We start from the raw sequence: 24,451 nt of genomic DNA, 5'->3' as shown, positions 1-24,451 counted from the left end.
GACATCACACAGTCCTCAGCCGATGATGTGGCGTGATGTCATACAATACACAAACGAGCCCTACAGTATAAAGGGCCAATTCTTGCCAGGAAAGAAGCATTTCTTCGACTCAGACCTTATCGCCAGGGTTGGCTTATAGCAGCTGTCGGTAGGACCATAAATGGATTCTGTTAGTGTGGATCTCCTAACAGGGCATCATCTGGGATACAATCCCTTTTATGCCCATATATGGAGATCCCTAACATAATCCCTTTCATGCCCATATATGGAGATCCCTAACAGAATCCCTTTTATGCCCATATATGGAGATCCCTAACAGCATCCCTTTTATGCCCATATATGGAGATCACTAACAGCTAACATAATCCCTTTTATGCCCATATATGGAGATCCCTAACAGAATCCCTTTTATGCCCATATATGGAGATCCCTAACAAAATCCCTTTTATGCCCATATATGGAGATCCCTAACAGAATCCCTTTTATGCCCATATATGGAGATCCCTAACAGAATCCCTTTTATGCCCAGTTGGTTGCTAGGGTAAAAAAACATGGTTGCTATGGTAAACAGTTGGTTGCTAGGGTAAACAGTTGATTGCTAGGGTAAAACCATGGTTGCTAAGGTGGTTGCTAACGTACACTAACAGACCAGCAACAACAGACTGTTGCCACAGCAACGTACACAAAGGTTTGTGTACACATGTGGTGTGATGTCATACTGAAGATATATGACATCACACCGTACACAAACAAAGGTGTGACGTGTGACCGACGGACGGACGGACGGACGGACGGACGGCCGGTGGAGGTTTTCATAGTAAACTGCTCCCTGACGGTCGCAATTATTTCAAGCGTCCAAATAAATTCCAAATATTATCAAATGATCTCGCGGCACACCTGGACTGCTGTCACGGCACCCCAGGGTGCCCCATCACCCACTTTGAAAACCCCTGGCATATGAATATCAATCTAAAAAAAAAACAATATAATCACTAAAAAACAAATGCTAACTAGCTTCCTGTATGTTCATTGAGTGTTTCAGTAGTGCTATGGGTTTAGGTGGAGTCTGAAAAGGTGAGTCTTCAGTCCACGGCGAAATCTAGCGAGTGAGTCCGTTGTTCTAAGTGCAGGGAGTTTATTCCACAGCTTGGGGGCCAGGAGGGCAAACTGTCTCGGACGAGTGGATTTTTGTCCTGGGGCTTTTAGAGAGGGTTCTGTGAGCATCCCTGTGTTGGCTGATCTAAGTGAACGGGTGGGGGTGTAGGGGTTGATCAGGTTTTGGAGGTATGGAGGAGCCATACCTTTGGCTGCTTTGAAGGTCAGCATCAGTGTTTTGTATTCAGTGCGGGCCGCAACCGGGAGCCAGTGGAGTGAGCGGAGAAGGGGGGAGACATGTGAGAACTTAGGCTGGTTTTAAAGGGAAAATGGGTTTTGAGAGACTGGAACAGTGTGTTCAGTTGTACAAACCATGCACAGCAAATCTAGTGTTAAATTGAATTAACACTATAATTGTTGCTGTGCAAATCTAATGTTAAATTGAATTAATAACACTCTAATTGTTGCTGTGTGGCTATTCAAATTGGGCAGATATTTAAATCAGAACAATGATTGAATACTTTGGTTGTCCAGGAGTGTCAAATGAACCATTACTTCCTGAATATAAAACCCCTTTAAGGCACCATTGTGTGATTTACACCCCTACCACTAAACAAGGGAGAATACAATTATATGCCAGCCTCCCCAATTGTCTATCAAAACCCTTCACATGCACACAACACACTACGGTAGACAAAGCGTTATGCCAAGTGAAAACCTTGTTTATATGTATCTACATTTTTAATTGGTATTATGTTTTGTTGGGATACTCATCATTAAAAGTGCCATATAATCTTGTGCTGGCTAATCCACCACAGTGAGAAATGTTTATGGGAGGGGGTGAGTAGATGTTAAAGCACAAGAGAGGTACAAAGTTATTCAACTGGCAAGAGCTAGTGGAACCCAAAGGTTTTGGAGGAGCTTATGCTGTATGCACAGGGCAGACAAAAGCTACAAAAAAGCTACAAAATGTCCAAGCGTGACCAGCTGCATTGTTGCCGAGTCACCGTTTCATTCCACTGAGTGAATGAAAAGGTTAGGTTTAAAATAGCACAGGTTAAGGGCAAGGAAAAGCTTTTCTTCCATTTGCAGAACAGAGCAGGACTTGTGGGGAGGAAAAAAAAGGGGAGTGAAAATTGTGAAACAAAAACATAATGTTTGATTGATGCTTCACCGCGTCATAGGAGCGTTAAGAAAAGTGGAAGTTAGTTCATCGTTTATTGTATGGTGTCTAGGGCTGTCACGATTATGACATTTTACATGACGATACATTTTCTCTCAAATAATTGCGATTAACGATTTAATTGTGTTTTTGTCGTTGACAATTACATTTCTGTTTGGCTTGTAGGCTTTGAAGTTGCACATGGCAGATATGACACATAACCTTAAATATACAATGAAATTACTGACATATTTGACCATTTTGTACTTAAAAAAGAACATTGATAGTGGAAATAGCCGATCTACAAGCTCAGAATGTGCCGCGATGCGACGCGTTGTGAGCTTGTAGATCTGCTATTTCCACTATTTTTGACTTTCTTAAAAATATATAATAATATAATATTTTTTCAACATGGAAACGATTATGACGATTATGAAAAATAATCACGATTATGTCAAATAATCACGATTAGACGATTATGTAATAATTGTGACAGCCCTAATGGTGTCACGTCCATCATGCAGTGTCAGGCATCAGTTTGTAGCTTTGTGACATACTGGCTTTCATTGAAAATGACTTGTAATCTGTTACATTGTCACTGCTAGTGTGAATGCAGCATTAGAGTCTGGATTAGAGGCAGGTATGGCTGGTAATGTTATGTCAACAATACATATTTATTTTCCCTGTGACTCAAATATTTGCACATTTCAGCTTAAAGAGCAAGAAACCTTATGAGAAATAAGAAAATGTGTCATCCTTAGCTGTCAGTGTCTCGTTATGTGCTATGAAGGTAAACAGGTTCTTAGTTCCTGATTCCACAATCTTGCTGTCCATTCCCACACCTTTATGTCTGTGCAAACCTACAGGTTTTGTGTGTATACCTGACTGCATGTCATCACTGTGTCCATTTTTTGTATTCTTGCACAATGCCTGGCAGTAGTTCCTAATCCAACATGCAAACAGAAGAGCCACAGAAAAAAGGGAAGAGATGGTGTGTGTGTGTGTGTGTGTGTGTGTGTGTGTGTGTGTGTGTGTGTGTGTGTGTGTGTGTGTGTGTGTGTGTGTGTGTGTGTGTGTGTGTGTGTGTGTGTGTGTGTGTGTGTGTGTGTGTGTGCGCGCGCGCGTGCGTGCGTGTGCGTGCGCGCGCGCGCGCGCGTGCTCGATAGGGTGAGGTGTGTGTAAGTTGTTTGGGAGGTGAGGAAGGGATTTTACCTACATTACACCCTGTCATCTGAACAGCAGTAACCTCATGCTATCTGTAGAGGGCGTCAGCAGACCACCTGGGACATGGACAAGAAAAATAATAGAATCAAGAAAACATTTTACTATAGTTTACTATTTTACTGCATATTTGAAAAGCAAGGGTATTTTATTTGTATTTCTTTTTTGGGTGGGGTGGGGGTGCAATCGCTGCTGGCATTTGAAAACAAAATATTGAAAGCAATTGAAAACACACCACTCAGAAAAGAATGCCTTGGTGGATACAACCCAATAGACATACATTGTGTACACAGTTACTGGAATTGTCTTTATGAAGGTTGCATTTTTTCTGAAAGGGGTTCAAAATCATAAAGGAAAAGAGCTTTTCAAATTTCCTCTCTCACTTTCTCATCTTGAAAGATCATATGGGGGGGAAAAGGGATAATTTATTGATTCATCTTTCTTTTTCCTCAATTTGTTCTCTTAGATATCCAAGAATACTATGAGTTGACCCTCCAGGCGGACGGTCGATACACTGAAGACCATCTATACAATGAGATAGAGCTCCCTACATCTTCGACACAGCCAGTAGAGATCTTAGCCCAGTCACAACCAGCCACTGGTCCACTTAACACCCTGGCCACTGGAGTCTCTGTCAAGCCCAGGCCTGCTCCCAAACCCTTTTCAGTAAAGTCCCCTGCCCCTCCTATCCCGTCTGGTTCCCCCAACGCTAAAACATCGCCAACACAGTCCAATGGAGCCCAGCACGGTACTAAAGTCAAGTACCGTGCCCCGCCTCCTCCTGGAGCCGCCAAGTCATCACCTTCTTCTGCTGCGGTCACACCCAATGGAGTGGAACCCTCCACCCCGTCAAAAGGAGCCGAGCTAGATCCAGGATCGTCCACCACCATCCCTACCACAAGTGGGGAACAGGCCATCCCTGTGTCCCCCTCCGCCAGCCTTATTGGTGCTGTCTCAGCCCTTGTCTCCAGTACCATCCAGGGCCTTGTCTCGCCCACCAGTCCAGACAAACCTATTCCCGCCACCCGTAAAACCCTCCCCAGCCCCAGCCCCAGTTCTAGTCCAGATGCAGTCACCAGTACCACAGCCCTCCCTAAAGTCACCATCCCTCCATCTGTTTCTACCACTCCCACTACCAACCAGGACTCTGCCAAAGCCGTATCAGCCCTCAGCTCTAGCTCACCGAGTAGTCCCAACACCAGCAATAGCCCAGGCAAAGTGTTCCCCAGCACCCCCAGCCCGACAGTAACATCTGGACCCCTACCCAAAGGCCCTCAGCTGAGGTATGTATTATACACACACTTTGTCTTTGATTTACTGAGTACAATAGGAAATTAATATGTTGAACCGTTGCACATAAAAGCAAACTGGACTAGAAAGGTCAATGTAAGTGTTGTGTATGTGTTGAGTCTGTATTACGGTACAAATATTTTATCATATCACCTCATATGAAAAATATTTAAAATACAGTTTGTATTAGGACAATCAAAGTAGTCATATTGAATGTTTTGCCACTTGCTGCTTAAAGGCCCATAGCCCCTTACACACATACACAGCAATTTTCAATCAGTTTTTTGTGTGTCCAAAAATAAAAATAAAACCATTGCCTGATCGTTTTTCGTGAGAGGAAAAAGAAATCTGTGTGCAAGGGCCTTAACTGTGGGTTCCTTTGTTCCAAGTAAAGTATGTGTTGAGAGCCCCTCCTAACAGCCAATCTCATCTGAACCCCCCTCCTTCCATCCCTCCAGTCCAACCAGCCCTGGTCCAGTTAAAGTCAGCAACACCACGTCTAGCCGTAGCCCAGCCAGCCCCAGAACGGTCTCAACGCCACAATTTAACTTTCAGACTCCCAACAACAAGGTAAGAAAGACGTAGACCGTGTCTACACTAGTGAAGAACCCTTTGCATAAACATATACGCTTTGCACAGTGTGAGAACAGACACACTGTGCGCTATCTATCATCAGGTGAGTTGATAATGTGCTGTGTCAACAATTTCTTCCGGATGACTAACCTTGCACTGTAGCTGCAAAATGGCAGCTTTTCAGAAATGAAGAAAATATTGAAAAGGATTTTCATGTATACTTTATGGTTCTTCTGGTGGAGAAATGTACTCATCACTCAGTGGATTATGTAATTATTCCAGCTTACTGTGTAGCAGCTGCAGTATACTCATAGTAATGGAAAAGCGGTTTGAACTTTGAACTTTTATTTCCATTACATCATTTCAAGATCAATCCACTCCAAAATATTGTCAGTGAAACTTTTGCACATCGCTGGGAGGTGGGTATGTTGATCTGGTTGAACTGGTTGGAAGTCTTTTATGAGTTTTTGTTTATACAACGTTGGCTTGTATTAGTATGGTTATTAATTTAATATGACACATCAATATACAGTACCTCCTTGCTGCAGATATTACCTTCTATGATATCAGTATTTTATCATATGGTGCTTATACCAGGCTAACTAACTTGCATGACTTAATGTGGTAATGGTTTGATCTTCATGTAGCTCCTTATACTTACCAGCAATGTCTTTAAAAATCTTGAGAAGAGAATCATTTTTAAATGATATGACAAATCTACAGCTCTTCCTCCAGCTATCTGTCCACACGGAAATGTGCACAACATTATTGTACCAGACTCAGAAATGCTGATATGTTTCAGTAGAAAATCATTCCAGTAAATAAGTTCCAAAGCCAATCGTAGTTTCTATCAATCGTCACACTGCAGTAAAATCCTCAGCGTTAAATTATACATTTGTAAAGGTGTAATGCTATGAGTGTACAAATGTAACCAAATTGACCCGTAAAGGTTCATGTGGACCTCCAGCCTAGTGAGGACTGATAGCCTTTAAAAGTAGAGCATCCAGCCCTGTACTGCTGCTGCTGCTTCTCCAGACTCCACTTCTGCCAAACAGAGAGAGACACAGAAAGAGAGAGATACTGACCTGATAAAATGGGAGAGTGGAGCACCCTGTGTGTGTGTGTGTGTGTGTGTGTGTGTGTGTGTGTGTGTGTGTGTGTGTGTGTGTGTGTGTGTGTGTGTGTGTGTGTGTGTGTGTGTGTGTGTGTGTGTGTGTGTGTGTGTGTGTGTGTGTGTGTGTGCGCGTGCGTGCGTGTGTGTATGTGTAACTCTTCCATGGGCATCTGTGTTTGTGCCTGCATGTAAGTGTTGTGTTTGCATTTATGCGTTTGCGCGTGTGCGTGATTACGTGTATTCTGAGTACTGCACCGTTTGGGGTCAGAAAGCGCGAACAGCTGCCATAAAGCGAAGACAACAGCTGGGAAAACCAAAGGGAAAGAAGCCACACCAGGACAGCTGGCATTTCTTTTTTCTTTTTGGACAGCATATCTATTTTAGCAGAAAGAGAGAGAGAGAGAGAGAGAGAGAGAGTCCACTATAGCTGCTCTGATGCAGGACAGTTGGAGGGGAGATGGGGAAGGAAGGCGAAGGAAAGAGAGAGATAGAGGGATAAAGGAGGAAAACGAGGAGAGATGTTAGAAGGATGTTTGCCAAATGTAGCGAGCGGCTGAGCGGAGGAGGACTGGGAAAGTTCCAGCGGGGGAATGTTTCCGTGAAAGTTGCAAGTTGAGGATGGATTGTATCTGTATCCTCACTACCAAGGTGAGACGGACAGAGGGGACGCCAGCAGCCACCTCTTATTTATATCAAAGTAGGACTCTCCTTCAGTGCTGTATCTAGTGCTGTACGCTCTGTCATGGCACTTTATTAATGCAGTATTTTTTTCTTTTTTTCATTTGTTAGATTTGTCAGCATGTGTAACTATTTAACACGTGTTAACTCATTGGGATTACAGAAAAGGTCAGATTTACCTGCTCACCTGAGTGAATACACAGAGTTTGAGTCGTAAAAAGAACAGAGGAGAACGTATATTTTTTTATTAAATTGTAAAATTGTCATATTATCAAACTTATCTTAAATTTCAAGCATATCAGACTACATTTCCACAAAGGAAGGCGTGTATTTAATTCAGTCTGGCTCAGAAGCAGGAATTATACATATGACCAGCAGAGGGTATCACAATAGTAGGCATGGATTCTCCCCATCAGCCCTGCTAGTATGATGCTCTTGTGGGGATGAAGGCCAGGGCTGTTGCTCAGTTGTTTGTCTGACATGTGACATCCAGAGAGACTGAAAACTAGGTTGGTGCAGCACACTCTTGAAAGGACAAACTGCATGACTGACTGGCTGATTTCCTGATAACTTATTTAGCTACCTGTCCTTCCGGATGGGTGAGTGACTGACTGACTGATTGATCTAAAGGGCCAGTCCCCCTGAGCACTATAACTATAATTATAACTACACTGACTATAAAAAATGTAATACAATGGTGAATGTTATAGTTATCTTATATGTACTTATATATTTATTGGGGGGGTGACACACAGCAACGGTCGTCAGGATCGGGATTCGAACCTGTGGTATGCGCCTGGACCGCTAGGTCAGCGGGCGCCCTGGTAGGCGGAGTTCTGAAGTGGACACAGACCTCCTATGAGACACAGACAGAGTAGATTATATATTTATTTTTTTACCATTTTATCATGAGCATTAGTGAGGACCAATTACTGTATATGACGATCTGGCCCAATTTGTGCCCTAGGCAAGCTTTCTCTTATATATACAGTAGTTACGAGTTACTACTGTACAAGTGTGCATAGATAGACTGTAGTTAATACTACATACAGTATATACTGTAGTTACTATTGTATATACTGGACTGCTGTACTGTATATACAGTACTGCATGGATCTTAAATGCAGCAGTTCAGTGCTTATAGCTAACCTAAGTTAGTTGTTTAAGTGTGCATGTTGGCAACACTATGTCAGTATGGCAAAAATGAGAGGAAGAAGAAAGGTAGGAATGTATAAACGTGTGTGTGTGTGTGTGCGCGCGCACACACACACACACACACACACACACACACACACACACACACACACACACACACACACACACACACACACACACAGATTTAATTATCAGTGTTGCAGAAGGACATTAAAGTCAATGGACTTTGTTGGGAATCCCTCCAGCATTTAACAGGTTGGTTGGGTTTATCTCATTAGATGAACGGTTTAATTGACAGAGGGTGTTGCCTTGGACCTGCTGGGTCACACTGCTCCTCGCCCTGCAACATGTTGTTCTTCCAGAGTGAAATGAACACTCAGGATTTTACTGTGAATCCTTCTCTTTTCCTGTCTCCTGTGTCTCATACTTAATTCTCTCTCTCCTTTGCTGTGGTCTTATTGAGTGCTGCTGTGCCCCCCTGCCCCAACGGAGCAAAAGTCTCCTCAATAAGAGGCTTACCTTAGGCTGCTAATAGACTTTATAGAGGTGCTATTTAAAGAAGGAGAGAGAGAGAGAGCGAGAGAGAGAGAGAGAGATAATGAATTGTAGGTATCCCTTGTTTTTGTCAGGTACTGTACCCACTATTGGCTGTAACAGTTTTATCCAATCTGTCCATCTGTATAACTGTGCAGAGGGGTCACGATTTCATGAATGAATCTGGACAGTTCAGGACTGAAGAAGGAAAGGAGAGAGGAGCACATGATAGGATAGGGGTAACCTCTACACTGGATAATAGAACCTCAAGTCAAGGAGCTACAGTGTATAGCTGAACTCGTGCCGGACTGTTCGTCCTGGGATTACCTCGCTGCACCTCCGCATACATACAGGCTTCTCCTTTCTATTAAGATTGGAGAGGGTGCACCGGTGCAGCACTGCTGTTCACTTCAACTTCCTGCTCTGAGGTGCCACTATAGTGTTGGAGTGTAGGATTAATTGATCTCCTGATGTGAGCAGCTCAGTAGGGCTACAGGTGAAGATGGAGCATGACAATGCTACAGCATCATTCAATGTAAAGTATCCAGCTCTGTTTGTTGTTTTATTTCACTTCATTCATCTGTTTGCCTGTCTTGCTGTGCTATGACTATCACTTGGTCTATATGCCACACTGTCTGTCTGTCTGTCTGTCTGTCTGTCTGTCTGTCTGTCTGTCTGTCTGTCTGTCTGTCTGTCTGTCTGTCTGTCTGTCTGTCTGTCTGTCTCCAGGACTATATGCCACGCTGTGTCTTTCGGTCTGTGTCTATCTAGTATTCTACAGTATATAACACTGCCTGTGTCCTGGTCTATATGCCACACCAGGGGTTGACACTAAGGTCTCAGAGGCACTTGCCCATCGGGCAAGTACAGGTCATGTTCTACTTGCCCGAAGGTAATGCCCACTTGCCCGAAAAGTAAATCGTCCATTATAAAATGATAGGTACAATTTTAATTACCGCTCAATTTAACACTTATTTCTTCACTTTCTGGGGCTGTGCGATAAAATGTCATACATCAATACAGCCAAATCCAAATACCAAATACTTTAGCTATGATTGAATGTCTATGGTTTCACACTTGTTATTTTATATTTTTAAATGTAAAAAACAGCACATCATAGGTAAATAGTGCTCTTATTTTACATTCCACAGACCAGAAGACACAGCGCACTGGCCACTTTCAGGTGTTTAGACAGATATCTCGTGTTGTGTTTATAGACATTTGTGTCCCCTCTCAAATGAGCACTTGCCCTGTCGGGCAACCTGAAAGCCAACTTCACCTGCCCTGACATTTTATTTACCTGCCAGGGGCAGGTGGGCAAGCCTTAGTGTCAATGCCTGCACACTATGTGTGTCTGTCCCTTTCTCTCTGCCCACCTGTCTCTGTTTGCCTGATTGTAGGGGATTAGCAAAGGTACTGTAATTTATACAGTACACACCAGACAGACTAGAGCCGTTTTCCCTCTCCCTCTCTCTCTCTCTCTCTCTCTCTCTCTCTCTCTCTCTCTCTCTCTCTATCTATGTGTGCGAGTGAGTGAGTGAGTGAGTGAGTGAGTGAGTGAGTGAGTGTGTGTGTGTGTGTGTGTGTGTGTGTGTGTGTGTGTGTGTGTGTGTGTGTGTGTGTGTGTGTGTGTGTGTGCGTGTGCGTGCGTGTGTGTGTGTGAGAGAGTGAGTATTATGTGTAGTTAAGTCGGACAGTGGTCCAGGAGGTCAAAGTCTAAAAAGCTTAATTAATCAATGGAAAAGCCTTTATGTGCGTGCGTGTGTATGTGTAGTAGTACCTAGCAAAGGGACAGGGCAAACCTTTGTCTCCATAAGGTGATGATCGCATACTGTATGTGATTGTAGTATTTGCGTACTTGCTTTTGTTGTGATGTACTTGCCAAAAATTCAAGTCTGGGTTGTCATTATTGTAAGTTGGGAGTTAAATGCTCAAGTCAGGCGATTGGTAAGGTTACTGGTGGGGGCTATGGACCACCGAGGTTGAAACAACAGCTAATCCATTTAGCCAGATGACTAATCTCAACGCACGCACGCACGCACGCACACAAACAACCGCAGTCAAGCTAGGGACAGCAATTTTGTCCCAAATTAGACATGTCCCCAATCAACTGATGTCCAGCAGCTGTCCCAAAATGTGGCCTGTGTCAGAATCATTTCACTGCATGTATATGTTAAATATGAGTATATGATGATTGATGAGTAAAATATGAATCTTGAACACGCATGCACGCACACATGCACACACACTATACTATATACAAATATAATTGCATCGAGTTCAGCTCAGTTTGTTAAATTCAATCTCGCCAGGATCGGTCAGTCTATCTTCAAGGCATGAGAAATTAAACCGTATAGAAGACAAAGGCTGCGTCAGTCCCTGGCTGTGACCCTTGGCTAACAGCAGATTTCTGTTGTTCCACCAGGGGACCAGACCCATTCTACTGTACATTTTCATTGTCTATTTTCAGTTGTAGGGGTTCAGTGCATAGCTGGAACAGAGAAGGGAGGGCTGGCAGAGAGGGGAGGTTCTGTTCCGGATCTGCCCTACAAAAGATGAAAACCTCAAATGGTCTGTCCTCGTGCGAGGCCAGACCTTATCCCTGTTTATGTGGCCCTCAATTTGAGTTGTAACACAAATAAAGCAGTTCTGGAATAGTTAACGTACATGTTATTGGATCAACTCAGGCTTTTCAGAATACTTTTCTACTTTGATTCTTTTTGCTATTATTACATACAACACCCATTGGGCACCGGCCGCCTACTTGGGAATGATGCAAGTCGAGAATGATGCAAGTTGGAAATGCATTCCCCAACCAGTTATGTAATACCCGTTATACACATTATCATAGTATCTGTTGTACCAGTTTGTCTGTGTCCCCTTTATGCCCATATACGGTATGGAGTTTCGTATCAGGCATGTCCAAATACAAAGTCTAGGCCAGTCTATAACGCCTTATTGATGACATCAGCATACTCAATGTATGGGGATTTGCATTTCTAGTGATATTTTTTTGGGAGATCGCCTAATACAACCGACTTCCCTCTGGTCATTGGTGACGTGTGCTGACTGAGTTTGAAGTAGGTTGGTCAGACGGTTGTCAAGATACGTTAACTAAAGACACACACACACACAGATGCACAGAGATTACATTTATTGCGACCGTCAGGGAGCAGTTTACTATGAAAACCTCCACCGGCCGTCCGTCCGTCCGTCCGTCCGTCCGTCCGTCACACGTCACACGTGACCATCAACAAACGTCACACCTTTGTTGATGTTTAAATCGAAGAGTCTTGGTCAAATACTTCTGTTGGTTTCTGCACTGATCATTTATACAATTCAGCTGTGTTTGCTCGTGTCATCATGATGAGGTCATAAATCAGCCATGCCCAAATATAGATTTTACGGGTTTACATGCTTACTCAGTTATTCGTTATGTGAAAGTCCTATGACGTCTATGATATCTGACATCATCATACATACATTCCCTTTTATGCCCATAAATGGAGATCCCCTCTGTAGAACCAGCCACTGACATCACTGTAATGTCAGGGGAACCAAATCCCTTTTATGCCCATATATGGAGATCCCTGTGATGCCAGGGGAACCAAATCCCTTTTATGCCCATATATGGAGATATGGAGATCCCCGTGTTGCCAGGGTAACCAAATCCATTTTATGCCCATATATGGAGATCCCTGTGATGCCAGGGGAACCAAATCCCTTTTACGCCCATATATGGAGATCCCTTATGTCATCAATATTAAGCCCATATCTGTGAATATCTTTGGGTACCAGATGTCTCCATATATGGTTAAATGGTCCGATATACATCACTGGCCAGAAGACCAAGAAATGGTGCAACCTCGCCCTTTGCTTTTCTCCCTTAGGCATCTTACTGGTAGGTAGTTTAATGAGGAATGCAGTATGGTGGTAGGTAGGTAGTTATGGCCTTTGATGTAAGATTTTCACTTTCTAGGATAACTATATTTGCTATTCCCAGATGATGCCCTTTTAGGGTACCCCTCATGCCCATATATGGAGATCCCCAGGCTTTACTAATTAACATAAGTTTTATGCCCATATATGGAGATCATTGTCCCAGGCAAACTAGATGGGCTGTATGGATATCCAGATGTGTGATGTAAGTGTTTTATTCCAAATGTGGCACCCCACAGACATATTTCCAGAAACAAAATCCCTTTCATGCCCATATATGGAGATTTCTGATGTCATCAATCCCAGGCCCTGTAAAAAACATGGTTGCTATGGTAAACAGTTGGTTGCTAGGGTAAACAGTTGGTTGCTAGGGTAAGAAAACATGGTTGCTATGGTAAACAATTGGTTGCTAGGGTAAACAGTTGGTTGCTAGGGTAAAAAAAACATGGTTGCTGTGGTAAAAAGTTGGTTGCTAGGGTAAACAGTTGGTTGCTAAGGTAAAAAACATGGTTGCTATGGTAAACAGTTGGTTAGTAGGGTAAACCTTCAATGATTTTGACATCTTGTTACTAATCTGTCAGTAGATAATGCCGGTCTTATATAAGGGTCATTTGTGTACGGTGTGATGTCATACTGATGTCAGCAGTGTGACAGGAGATAAGCGACCAACGGTCGCTTATCTCCCGATTAGGGAGTCTTACTGGTAGTAGCATACACTACATATAGACATAGACTATAGTGCAGAGAGTCAGGAAACAGGGAGAGTGACTCGGGGAATAATATGCAGCATACGTTGTTAACAATGTACTGTAAGTCTAAATTTATTTTATTTATTTGTTTGTGTATTCCATATTTAGTTTTTGGGGACGACCGTGGCTCACATTGTAGAGCGGCCGCTTGGGAATAAGAAGGTTCCCGGTTCGATCCCCAACTCCCCCTGGGATAGTGTTGAAGTGTACTTGAGCAAGACACTGATGCCTTACATGCTCCTGATGAGCAGGTTGGTGCCTTGCATGGTTTCCTCCGTCATCGCTGGGTGAATGTGTGTGTGAATGGGTGAATGTGGTGCACGGCACATTGTAAAGCGCTTTGGATAAAGGCACTATACATACACGTGACGTAAATGTACCATTCAATTCACTATACATGAGTTGTATTTTTTATTCTAATGTTGAACAATAAACTGTTGTAAGGGCATGCTTGCATCACATGCCTTTCCAGCATACGGGTGCAAGTTACTGAAATCATGTACCAAAAATCTCCACTATTACACAATTAGTAATCCTCACAACTTTAGAATAACATCCCAATAAGGTGTATACAATATTAACACTGACATATTTTCACATGTAAATTAATTTGTGTTTGGACCAGCTGTAGGTGCAGGGAGGATGTGGGTGGCTATAGTATAGGGACTCATTGGAGAAGAGGGCTCTACCCTGGTGTTGCTTAATACTGATGATGTTAGAATAGTTGGAGGCAGTGGAAAGGCTTTATTGTATTGAAAGTTAATCAACAAGTATTAACAAATACTCAACACATCAATATTACGTTGTTCACTAATACCTTTTTCATAATCTATGAACTTAACTAGTTTAGTTTAGTTTCATTTATGAGCACATTGTAATATAAAATATAAACAATATATCAAAAGACAATAAGTTATTGTGCAAGAAAACGAAGAAGCCAACAGGCTTATTTTGAATCTTCTCCTTAATGGAAGAGTTCAATAATAAGCATACATTAACAGTTCAATAAGAACAATACAAAATAATGCAGGATTACAAGGAGACCAGCAGTTCAATAAAGACATAAAAACACAGAAACTCATTCTGATCTGTTCTGAAGATGTAATGCCTACGTTCCACCACAGGGTAGAGCTGTGTGTCTGAAGAGTTTTGCAAGAAAGCTCCAGATATAAAAATATATTTTGGTGTAATTGATTTACATTATCCATCATGCAATGGCCAAATTATTTATATAATACTCTTGCTGTCAGGCAGAAATCTCCAGTCCATGTTTCAAATTTTTAAGGTTTTTCGTAAAAATTAAGGCCCTATTTCGTCATAATACAGTGTCATACAAAATTGCCAAAAATTGATAATCTACAAGCTCGCAAAGCATTGCAACATCTGCTTTTTATTAATGATGAAGTGAAAGTGTCTATGGTTTTTATAAATATTACATTGAGGTTGTGGCTCAATTATTACAACATTGAATCCATTGGAACGCAGGTTCTTTTTTCCAATTCCTGAAAAGAAACCGTTTCTTTTTCAAGGTTTCCACCCGACAGTGACAATATTATACTAGTAAGACGCCTCAGGGTGACAAGCGACCTCGAGGTCGCGCCATGTCTTGGCCATCTGGCCAGTGATGTACAACTGCTCAAAGAAATTAAGGGAACAAAATGTTCCCTTAATTCTTTGAGCTTTCTTTGAGCAGTACTATAGTATGCTATACTCAAATAAATTCAAATATATTAAGGGAACATTTTGTTTCCTTCATTTCTTTGAGCAGTATATATCGGACCAGTTACCCATAATGGGTACCAGTTACCTATGGGTTACCCATATACAGTATGTACTACATATGGAGATATGCTGTGAGAGCCCAAACATGCTTACTCAGTTATTAGTTATGTGAAAGTCGTATGATGTCTATGACGTCATACGCTTTTATGCCCATACATGGAGATCCCTGTAGAACCAGCCACACAGATATGGGCTGTTTTGGCCAACTGTCTTGGCCATATATGGATTCTGTTAGTGTGGTATGTGGACAAGCTGTGACGGTTCTGATAGTAAACTGCGACCTACGGTCGACAACAATGCACAATGATGAAAAAAACAACAAAAAACAACAACAACACAGCCATCAATTTTAAAATCAACCTCTTAACTTCTCTGAGATGTAGTCTGCAGTGCAGAATAATAGTTCAGTTAATGTCCATGGAGACTGAGATGAAAAGAGATGAAGAGAACTACAGACAGAGAGATGAAGAGAACTACAGACAGAAAGATGGAAGGAAAGAGAACGACAGACTGAGAAGATGCCTAGAAAGGTGGTGCCTAGAAACGTTCTGGGACACTCACGCACACGCACTCACGCACAGTCGCACACACACACACACACACACACACACACACACACACACACACACACACACACACACACACACACATGCAGGAAGAGAAACGCTTGTGTTTATTCTAAATATCCAGCTGGTTGGCCGATCACATGACTAGTTGGAATGTCGGTGCCCGGGGGCTTCTTTGATTGGTTACTGTCTACAGTATATAACTCAAACACACACACACACACACACACACACACACACACACACACACACACACACACACACACACACACACACACACACACACACACACACACACACACACACAAAGCATAGTTATTTCTGTGCTGACTGACCTACTAATGTTAACATGTAGTCCATGCCTGCTAGGCTCATGAGCTAGCATCTCTCTCTCTCTCTCTCTCTCTCTCTCTCTCTCTCTCTCTCTCCTCTCTCTCTCTCTCTCTATTTCCACTTTCTTACTTTACTATTTACAATCTTTCTTTCACTACATTTTCTTTCTTACATTCTTTTTTTTTCTTTGCGTCTCGTGATTCATTATGAATGGATGATAATAATAGATAGTATTGTGTTCTCCACGTGGTACAATGTGTAATGTCAGCAATAATAGATCACATCTATAAAGTCTTTCTGTTTTCATATCCACGTGAACTTCATTGCCTAGAGCTAACCCAGATGCATCATTGTGTATGTGTTCCTGTTCTTGTGTACATTATATGGCCATAGTGTGTGTGTGTGTGTGTGTGTGTGTGTGTGTGTGTGTGTGTGTGTGTGTGTGTGTGTGTGTGTGTGTGTGATGCACACTTTATGTCTACATGTGTGCATGCATTTGGACATGCTCTCGTATAGCCATGCTTCCGTGTGTGTGGGTGTGCTAGTGCTTGTGTTATGTCAGTGGGGTTTCCCATCTGTTCCTTGCCAAACATAGAAAGAGTCCCAGGACACACTAAACAGCTTGACTATAGGCTCTTCATTGGGACTCAATGCCATGCTTTGAAAGAGTGATAAGGATTCCCTTAATTATTCCAGAGAATTTGGAGCTAAAGTTCTCTCCAAAGTCCTCCAATTAAATTAAAACAAGCCCCCATATTTCTTTCTTTAATGAGCTAGCCAGGCTCTCAATGGAATTAGACAAGGTTAATCTAAGGTACAGTAGGCTGCATTAGATCGTGTGAGCAAGTTGATGTTAACCTGAGTAACATGCTGCAGGCTAGTATACAGTATGTTAACCTGAGTAACATGATGCTGGCTAGTATACAGTATGTTCTGTAGATTGGAGTCTTCAGATAACAGTGCATCCACAGCAGCCTGTAAAATCAGTTATGGGTAGGGCTGTCACAATTATTACATAATAGTCTAATCGTGATTATTTTTCATAATCGTCATAATCGTTTCCATGCTGAAAAATGTTCATATATTTTTAAGAAAGTCAAAAATAGTGGAAATAGCAGATCTACAAGCTCACAACGCGTCGCATCGCGACGCGTTGTGAGCTTGTAGATCGGCTATTTCCACTATCAATGTTCTTTTTTAAGTATAAAGTTGTCAAATATGTCAGTAATTTCATTGTATATTTATGGTTATGTGTCATATCTGCCATGTGCAACTTCAAAGCCTACAAGCCAAACAGAAATGTAATTGTCAACGACAAAAACACAATTAAATCGTTAATCGCAATTATTTGAGAGAAAATTAATCGTCATGTAAAATGTCATAATCGTGACAGCCCTAGTTATGGGTCAAAGCAAAACACACGGTTAACGAAACTTCAGTGAAAAGCTCTCTGTCAGGGCTTCCTTCTGTCTTGGAAGTGGAGTATATTAGAAATTTAGGATCACATGGCGGCTTCCCACCCCTCCAAGTATGAGAGTAAAATAGCACCCATATGTGAATATGGTCAATAGAACGGTTCTTGTACTTAAAGGGATATTTCACTTTCCAAAAAATGTTATCGTCTAATCAGGCTTTTAAGAACACCCTGAACAGTTTTTAATTTGCTTGATTCATTGATGTAAATGTTATCCGGCCCTCCAGGCCCAGGGCCTCTCCCCAGAGGGCCTGCCCATTGTAACTTCAAACTCCATTTTAACCATGATAGATTCATCAAAAACACACCATATATTTTTTTCTGGTGACTCATACTACCCTCCTAATACGTGAGCAGGCTGTGTTTTCTCAATAACTTTTTTCATTTATTTTTAATATTTTTTTGGGGAAAATGAAAGAAAATCAATACAATAAAAAAATATTAAAAATAAATGAAAAGAATATCGAAAAAACACTGCCTGCTCACGTATTAGGAGGGTAGTATGAGTCACCAGAAAAAATAATGTGTGTTTTTAATGAATTTATCATGGTTAAAATGGAGTTTGAAGTTACAATGTGTGTATGGGGAAGCGTCCTGCAGGAGGAGGGCCTGGTAACATCCATCCATCCATCCATCCATCCATCCATCCATCCATCCATCCATCTTCAACCGCTTATCCGGAATCGGGTCGCGGGGGTAACAGTTCCAAATGAGACTTCCAGATTTCCTTATCCTGAGCAACTTCCTCCACTCCTTCTGGGAGTATACCGAGGCGTTCCCAGGCCAGTTTGGAGATATAATCCTTCCATCTGGTCTTAGGTCTGCCACAGGGTCTCCTCCCAGTGGGATGTGCATCGAGGACCTTCCTAGGAAGGCGCTCGGGGGGCATCCATACTAGATGCCCGAACCACCTAAGCTGACTCCTTTCCAAGTGAAGGAGCAGCGGTTCTACTCCAAGTCTCTCTCGGGTGATTGAACTTCTCACCCTATCTCTAAGGGAGATACCAGCCACCCTTCTGAGAAAACTCATTTCGGCCGCTTGTACCCGAGACCTTATAATTTCGGTCATGACCCACACTTCATGACCATAGGTGAGAGTGGGAACGAAGATTGCTCGGAAGACAGAGAGCTTTGCCTTACGGCTCAACTATATAAATATTGAATCAAGCAAATTAAAAACTTTTCAGGGTGTTCATAAAAGTCTGATTAGAAAATAAAATGACCAAAAGTCTTTTTGAAAGTGAAATATCCCTTTAAGCTAAAATGGGGAGCCATCAGAAACTAGCTCACAAAATATCACATTTAGCACGACCCTGCATGAACACTTCAGTGGTTGAAACATTCGACTGAGATAAAGTCTCTGTTGCGCTAAGATTTGATTCACTTATTTGTATTATGTATTTCCACATATCCACTCCTGTAGTTAAGTGGCTATTCAAGCATATTCATCCTCTCACCTCTAATTCACCTCATCATTTGTCGCTTCACACCATCTCTTTCACCCCCCTAAATCTGTGTCCGTTTCTCACTCAGCTTTCTCTCTCTCTTGCTGTGTTGTTTATTTCCAAGTCTCCCTTGAGGTGAGAAGATAAGAGGCAACCACAGAGAGACCACTGTGCGTGCGTGCGTGCGTGCGTGCGTGCGTGCGTGCGTGCGTGCGTGCGTGCGTGCGTGCGTGCGTGCGTGCGAGCGTGTGTGTGTGTGTGTGTGTGTGTGTGTGTGTGAGTGAGTGAGCGTGTGTGTGCGTGTGTGTGTGAGAGCATCAGTGTGCATGCAACTTAGTCCAGATGGTCCAGCTGTCAGCATAATGACTCTCGGTCAAAGAGTTCTTTAACTTCTCTTCCTCTCATCTTCTATTTACACTCCTCCTTCTCTAATTCATTGGCTGTTGGCTACTTTTATCTTCTTCTTGGTGCTAGTGTTCTGTTGACACTACCTACTCCACTGAGAGAGGGATCAACAAAGTAAGAGAAAATGGCTTGTGAGTCTGGTTGATGTAAGGACATACATTCAGCTCCATCCATTCATGTATATCTCTCTCTCTGTGTCTCACTACCTCCATTTTATATTTGGTCAATTCAGTATTCAGACTCCCCCCCCTGTGTGTGTGTGTGTGTGTGTGTGTGTGTGTGTGTGTGTGTGTGTGTGTGTGTGTGTGTGTGTGTGTGTGTGTGTGTGTGTGTGTGTGTGTGTGTGTGTGTGTGTGTGTGTGTTGCAGGTGTATTAGCTTACACATACAGTACACAGCATCACTGCAGCAGGTATGATGGTATATAGTGAGAGAAACATCCTTGTAATTTAATAAGACACACTGTACTCCCCCCTCACTCGACCTGTGTCTTCAGGTCTCTCCATTTCTCTCTCTCTCTCTCTCTCTCTCTCTCTCTCCCTCTCTCTCTCTACTACTACTACTCTGCCTCCCTCTGCCTCTCATTGATCTATCTTGCTGCGGAGAGGCGGGCCAAGAGAGGCATTGGAGCGAACAGAGGGAGAGAGACGTAGCGATAGAAAGAGAGGCACAGACTCAAACAGAGAGAGCAGAGGAGAGGGGACTGGTACTGCAGAGAAGGACAAGAGAAATCACTTTATCACACAAACAGACACATACTGTACGTACGTACATGCATACATACATACATACATACATACATACATACATACATACATACATACATACAGTACTTAGAGTACATATATACATACATACATACATACCGGTACATACATACATACATACAGGTCATACAATAGACACACCACACAAGACCCTGATGCTGAAACACTTATGCAGGGACACACACTGAGGAGACACACAAATACATTCTGACACAAGCATACACACACACACACACACAGACACACACACACACACACACACACACATTGATACACGCTTACGCTGACACACAAGCGGACAGTGACCATGTCGCTGCGTGCTGTGTCCTGACGGGCTGTGAGGATTACACTGATGAAGAGGATGATGTATACCATAGCGACGAAGAGCGCGGGGGACCCGACGCCAGCCGGCCACAGCTGAGGAGCGTAGCCAGGCGGGGGGGGCGGGGTGGGAAGGGCTGTGTGTGTGTGGGGAGGGGGGGTGGGGGTGGTGGCGGCAGGCAGAAATAGGGGTGTAGTGTGTGATGGGATGGAGTGCGGCCGGAGGAACACGTGTGTGTGTGTGTGTGTGTGGAATGTGTGCATGAAGGCTAGGATGCCCCCCCAGCGTGGAACCAGCTAGTTAACGTTAGCCACATGTTGTGCCACTGCAAAGTAGCATGCACCAACAACACCATATCTCTGATGTTTGGATGCAAGGTAGGTTAAGTGCAGTTCTCTCTCTCTCTCTCTCTCTCTCTCTCTCTCTCTCTCTCTCTCTCTCTCTCTTTCTCTCTCTCTCTGTGTGTGTGTGTGTGTGTGTGTGTGTGTGTGTGTGTGTGTGTGTGTGTGTGTGTGTGTGTGTGTGTGTGTGTGTGTGTGTGTGTGTGTGTGTGTGTGTGTGTGTGTGTACAGTATGTGTGCATGCATCGGTGCGTGCGTGTTTGTAAAGTATATACCAATATTGTGCAGCAGAGAAGCGTGTATATCAATCTATTGGTCTGTATTGGTGAAATCCACTGTTAGTAAGGGAAGAATATGTCCAGAAAGAGAAAGAAAGAGAGACAGAGAGGTAATGACTAAGCTTGTCTTGGGGCTGAGAGGTAAACTAAGGTGAGAGTAGCCGGCGGGAGAGAGCGAAAGAAGGGAACAGAGGGAGCAGCGTTTGGATGATGCTGTCGTGCTAACAGTTCATCGATGTTTCAGTGTGTGTGTGTGTGTGTGTGTGTGTGTGTGTGTGTGTGTGTGTGTGTGTGTGTGTGTGTGTGTGTGTGTGTGTGTGTGTGTGTGTGTGTGTGTGTGTGTGTGTGTGTGTGTGTTTTGTTGTTGTTGTTGTTGGTGTGTGTGTGTGTGCATTTACTGTATGTGTTTTGACTTGTACTGTAGGTGCATTGAGACAGAGAAATGTGTTTGTTGTGTTTTGGCTTGGGTTACACATTTTGAGCCGTCTGCACCCTGCAACCGATTCAGTAGCACAGGTCCATTCACTAAGCCCACTTAGGATGACCATTACCTGACGCTGTTCATAGCGGAGTGTGTCAGTTCACTTGAATCGCATATAAACCTACACTTGTTTTAAAGTAAAAAAAACAAAAACAAATTAGATATAGTTTACAGATACAGAAAACACACATCTCATATTATGCTTTTGCAGTAACTATGGGTACTTGCAGTATGTTCAGAAGAAAGAATGCTATCATATATGCCATATGGTTATATTAAGGTTGTCAAAAGTTTGTGTAGGTTAGACTGCAAACAGAAAAACCCTTCCTAAATGAAATAATGGAGCTCAACGCAAAGAGAAAAACAGAATACGATCAACAAGAAGTGTCAGTTTTCTATCGATCTGTAAGTAAGTAGGTTGGAGAGGCTTATTGTTGGAATCAGCCTGAGCGTAGATAGATAGATAGATAGATACCTTTATTATCCCAAGGGGGAAATTCAGTTGTCCAGTTGTAGCACAGCAGTATACAGTTATTTACAAAGTTACAGAGAAGTAATAAAAAGAGATAGATAAGAGGAAAAAACAAGAGCAGTACAGTACCAATAAAGAGAAGGTGCATCAAGAGAGGGGGCGAATAATATATAAATATATATACATAAAGTGTCTTACAAAAAGAGACCATAGCAGTCAATGCTAGTTAGTGCAACAAGTATCTCACTGTCATCGTTAAACAAAGCAAAATACTCAGAAACTACCGACACAACCTAATAGTGCAATGTCAAAAATCAGTGTGAAAGAAACAAAAAAACAGCTCAGAGTTGAAGAAACTAGGAAGCGTGTCACCGCAAGACGCACATGAGCACCCCCTCTGGAAGGTCCTTAGAGGTCAAAGTCAATACAGCAATTGTTCCTTAAAGGTCAAAGTCAATACAGCAATAGTTCTGTCAGTCTAAGTTAGGAAGGAAGTCCTTTTCAATCGCGTGTGAGTCTATTCACATTTTTCAGTGCACTAGACCCCTGCTGGGATATGGATTGCTGATGTGGCTGGCGCTCAACACCTACCATTTGTTCCTGGTATTTACTGCACGACCCAAGCCGTGCTACTAATACGCTGTGGGTGAGTGGTGCCCGGGCTCAAACCCATGACCTTGTGGTCAAGAGCCAAGTCCTCTACCGACTGAGCTATCTCTAATTCATCTATATAGTAAGACAAAAATAGGTTCTGATAACATTTTGATTCAAATTACTTTATACATCACTTGAAAACAGACAGACACAGCATCGTTCGAGCTGCATGCCGATAAGGTCAGAATCAGTTCTAAGCTATTAGATATTGCACATAGTTGGTCTACTTGGTAATGAAAGTAAATGAGACTACGTTAACGCTGAGTTGACAAAATGCACATCTAGAAATGTTGATATGAATTTTAAAGTAACTGTTGCAAAAGTGAAATGAATCAATACTGAGTAACTGCATGGTCTATTTCTCAAATAAACCGTTTTCAGAAACTATTGTGATAACACAGACGTGAGGGCAGAATGGTTGGGAAAATATCTCCCTCTTCTCTCTTCCCACAGCACTATCCAATCAAATTGTTTCCATAACTATGGGGTGCGGTCATTGCAGAAGTTAGTTCGGAGGGGGGAAAAAAACGTGCTGCTAGCAAACGTCAGTCCATGTTAGGTAGGTGCATTGACTGGGTCTAAATTTAGCAAGCATCTTCTGAAGCACTCTGAAAGCAGTCAGATGCAAATTCGCATCAAATATTAAAAGTTCCTTCCAACTGTTTGAGAGTGCTGCGTCTTTGATAAGAAGAAATGTTTAATGTGCTTCTTATGGCACTCAAGTACACTCTGAATATATTTAACCCTAAAACGACAAACTCACCCTCATTTAAATCCATTGCATTGAATGTGCTCTGCATTGGCAATGTGTGTTTTTTTTTTACTTTTGTAATTAGTTCAGTGAGGAACGATGCCAGACTGCGGTTAGGTTAAATTGTGACCGTGACAGCTAGAAGGTCCTGGGTTCGATTCCCGCCGGGGGACACTGTGGGTGCTGGGGGCGTGTTTCTCCCTCCGCGTCATCAGCGCCCACACCCTAGGTGGGGTCGGCGATAGGGCCTTTCTGTGTGGAGTTTGCATGTTCTCCCCGTGTCTCCTAGGGTTGATACACTCACAAAAACATGCAGCAATCCTGGTCTCAATAATGCCTCCCCCTGGCCAGCCGGGGCGCTTGATGGAGGGGAAAGGAACTGGTTGGAATAACAACCAATAACGTGTTCCTTCCAACAACTTGGACTACTCATGCATTGAAGGAAGCATGAGGTCAGTCCGTTGTCTCCCCAGGCGCGGCGGAGGGAGAGCAGAGCCCAGGATTACATAGGCAATTGGCACTGGGTGAAAATGGGTTGCAAAATCGTGGGATAAAAATTATATTAAAAAAAAAGAATTGTGACCGTGACCCTGGACATGGAGACACCTGTTGACATGAGACAGAATTAGATGGATAAAAAGATGCAGGAAGAAGAGGAGAAAATGAGGGACGAGGTTGTTTTGATTCTGAGATCAAATGTCTGTGTGTGTACGTACGTGTGCATCCTTGAGGGTGAGAGGGAGAGAGATTAATTGTGTGTGTGTTGTCCAATTTTGATTTAAAGTTGTTATAAACTCCATGAACTTCACTTCTGTCCTATCAGATCAACTCACCTTGACAGCCTGCCAGGTGCAGACAGAAAAAAACAGAG

The 24,451-nt window shown here is 42.7% G+C and overlaps 1 protein-coding gene across 1 annotated transcript in view; it reads left to right on the top strand.

Moving 5' to 3' along the window:
* Nucleotides 1–24,451, top strand: part of LOC308286480 (disks large homolog 4-like) — a 151,055-nt gene that overhangs the window by 6,534 nt on the left and 120,070 nt on the right. Inside the window, exons 3-4 of the mRNA XM_080727515.1 lie at nt 3,945–4,761; nt 5,227–5,338. Coding sequence (XP_080583641.1) covers nt 3,945–4,761; nt 5,227–5,338 — 929 coding nt within the window. The remainder of the gene's footprint in view (nt 1–3,944; nt 4,762–5,226; nt 5,339–24,451) is intronic.

The sequence above is a fragment of the Nannobrachium achirus genome, assembly GCF_963921795.1.
Source record: "Nannobrachium achirus genome assembly, chromosome: 1".
Lineage (NCBI taxonomy): Eukaryota > Metazoa > Chordata > Actinopteri > Myctophiformes > Myctophidae > Nannobrachium > Nannobrachium achirus.
This window is presented reverse-complemented; position numbering and strand designations above follow the sequence as displayed.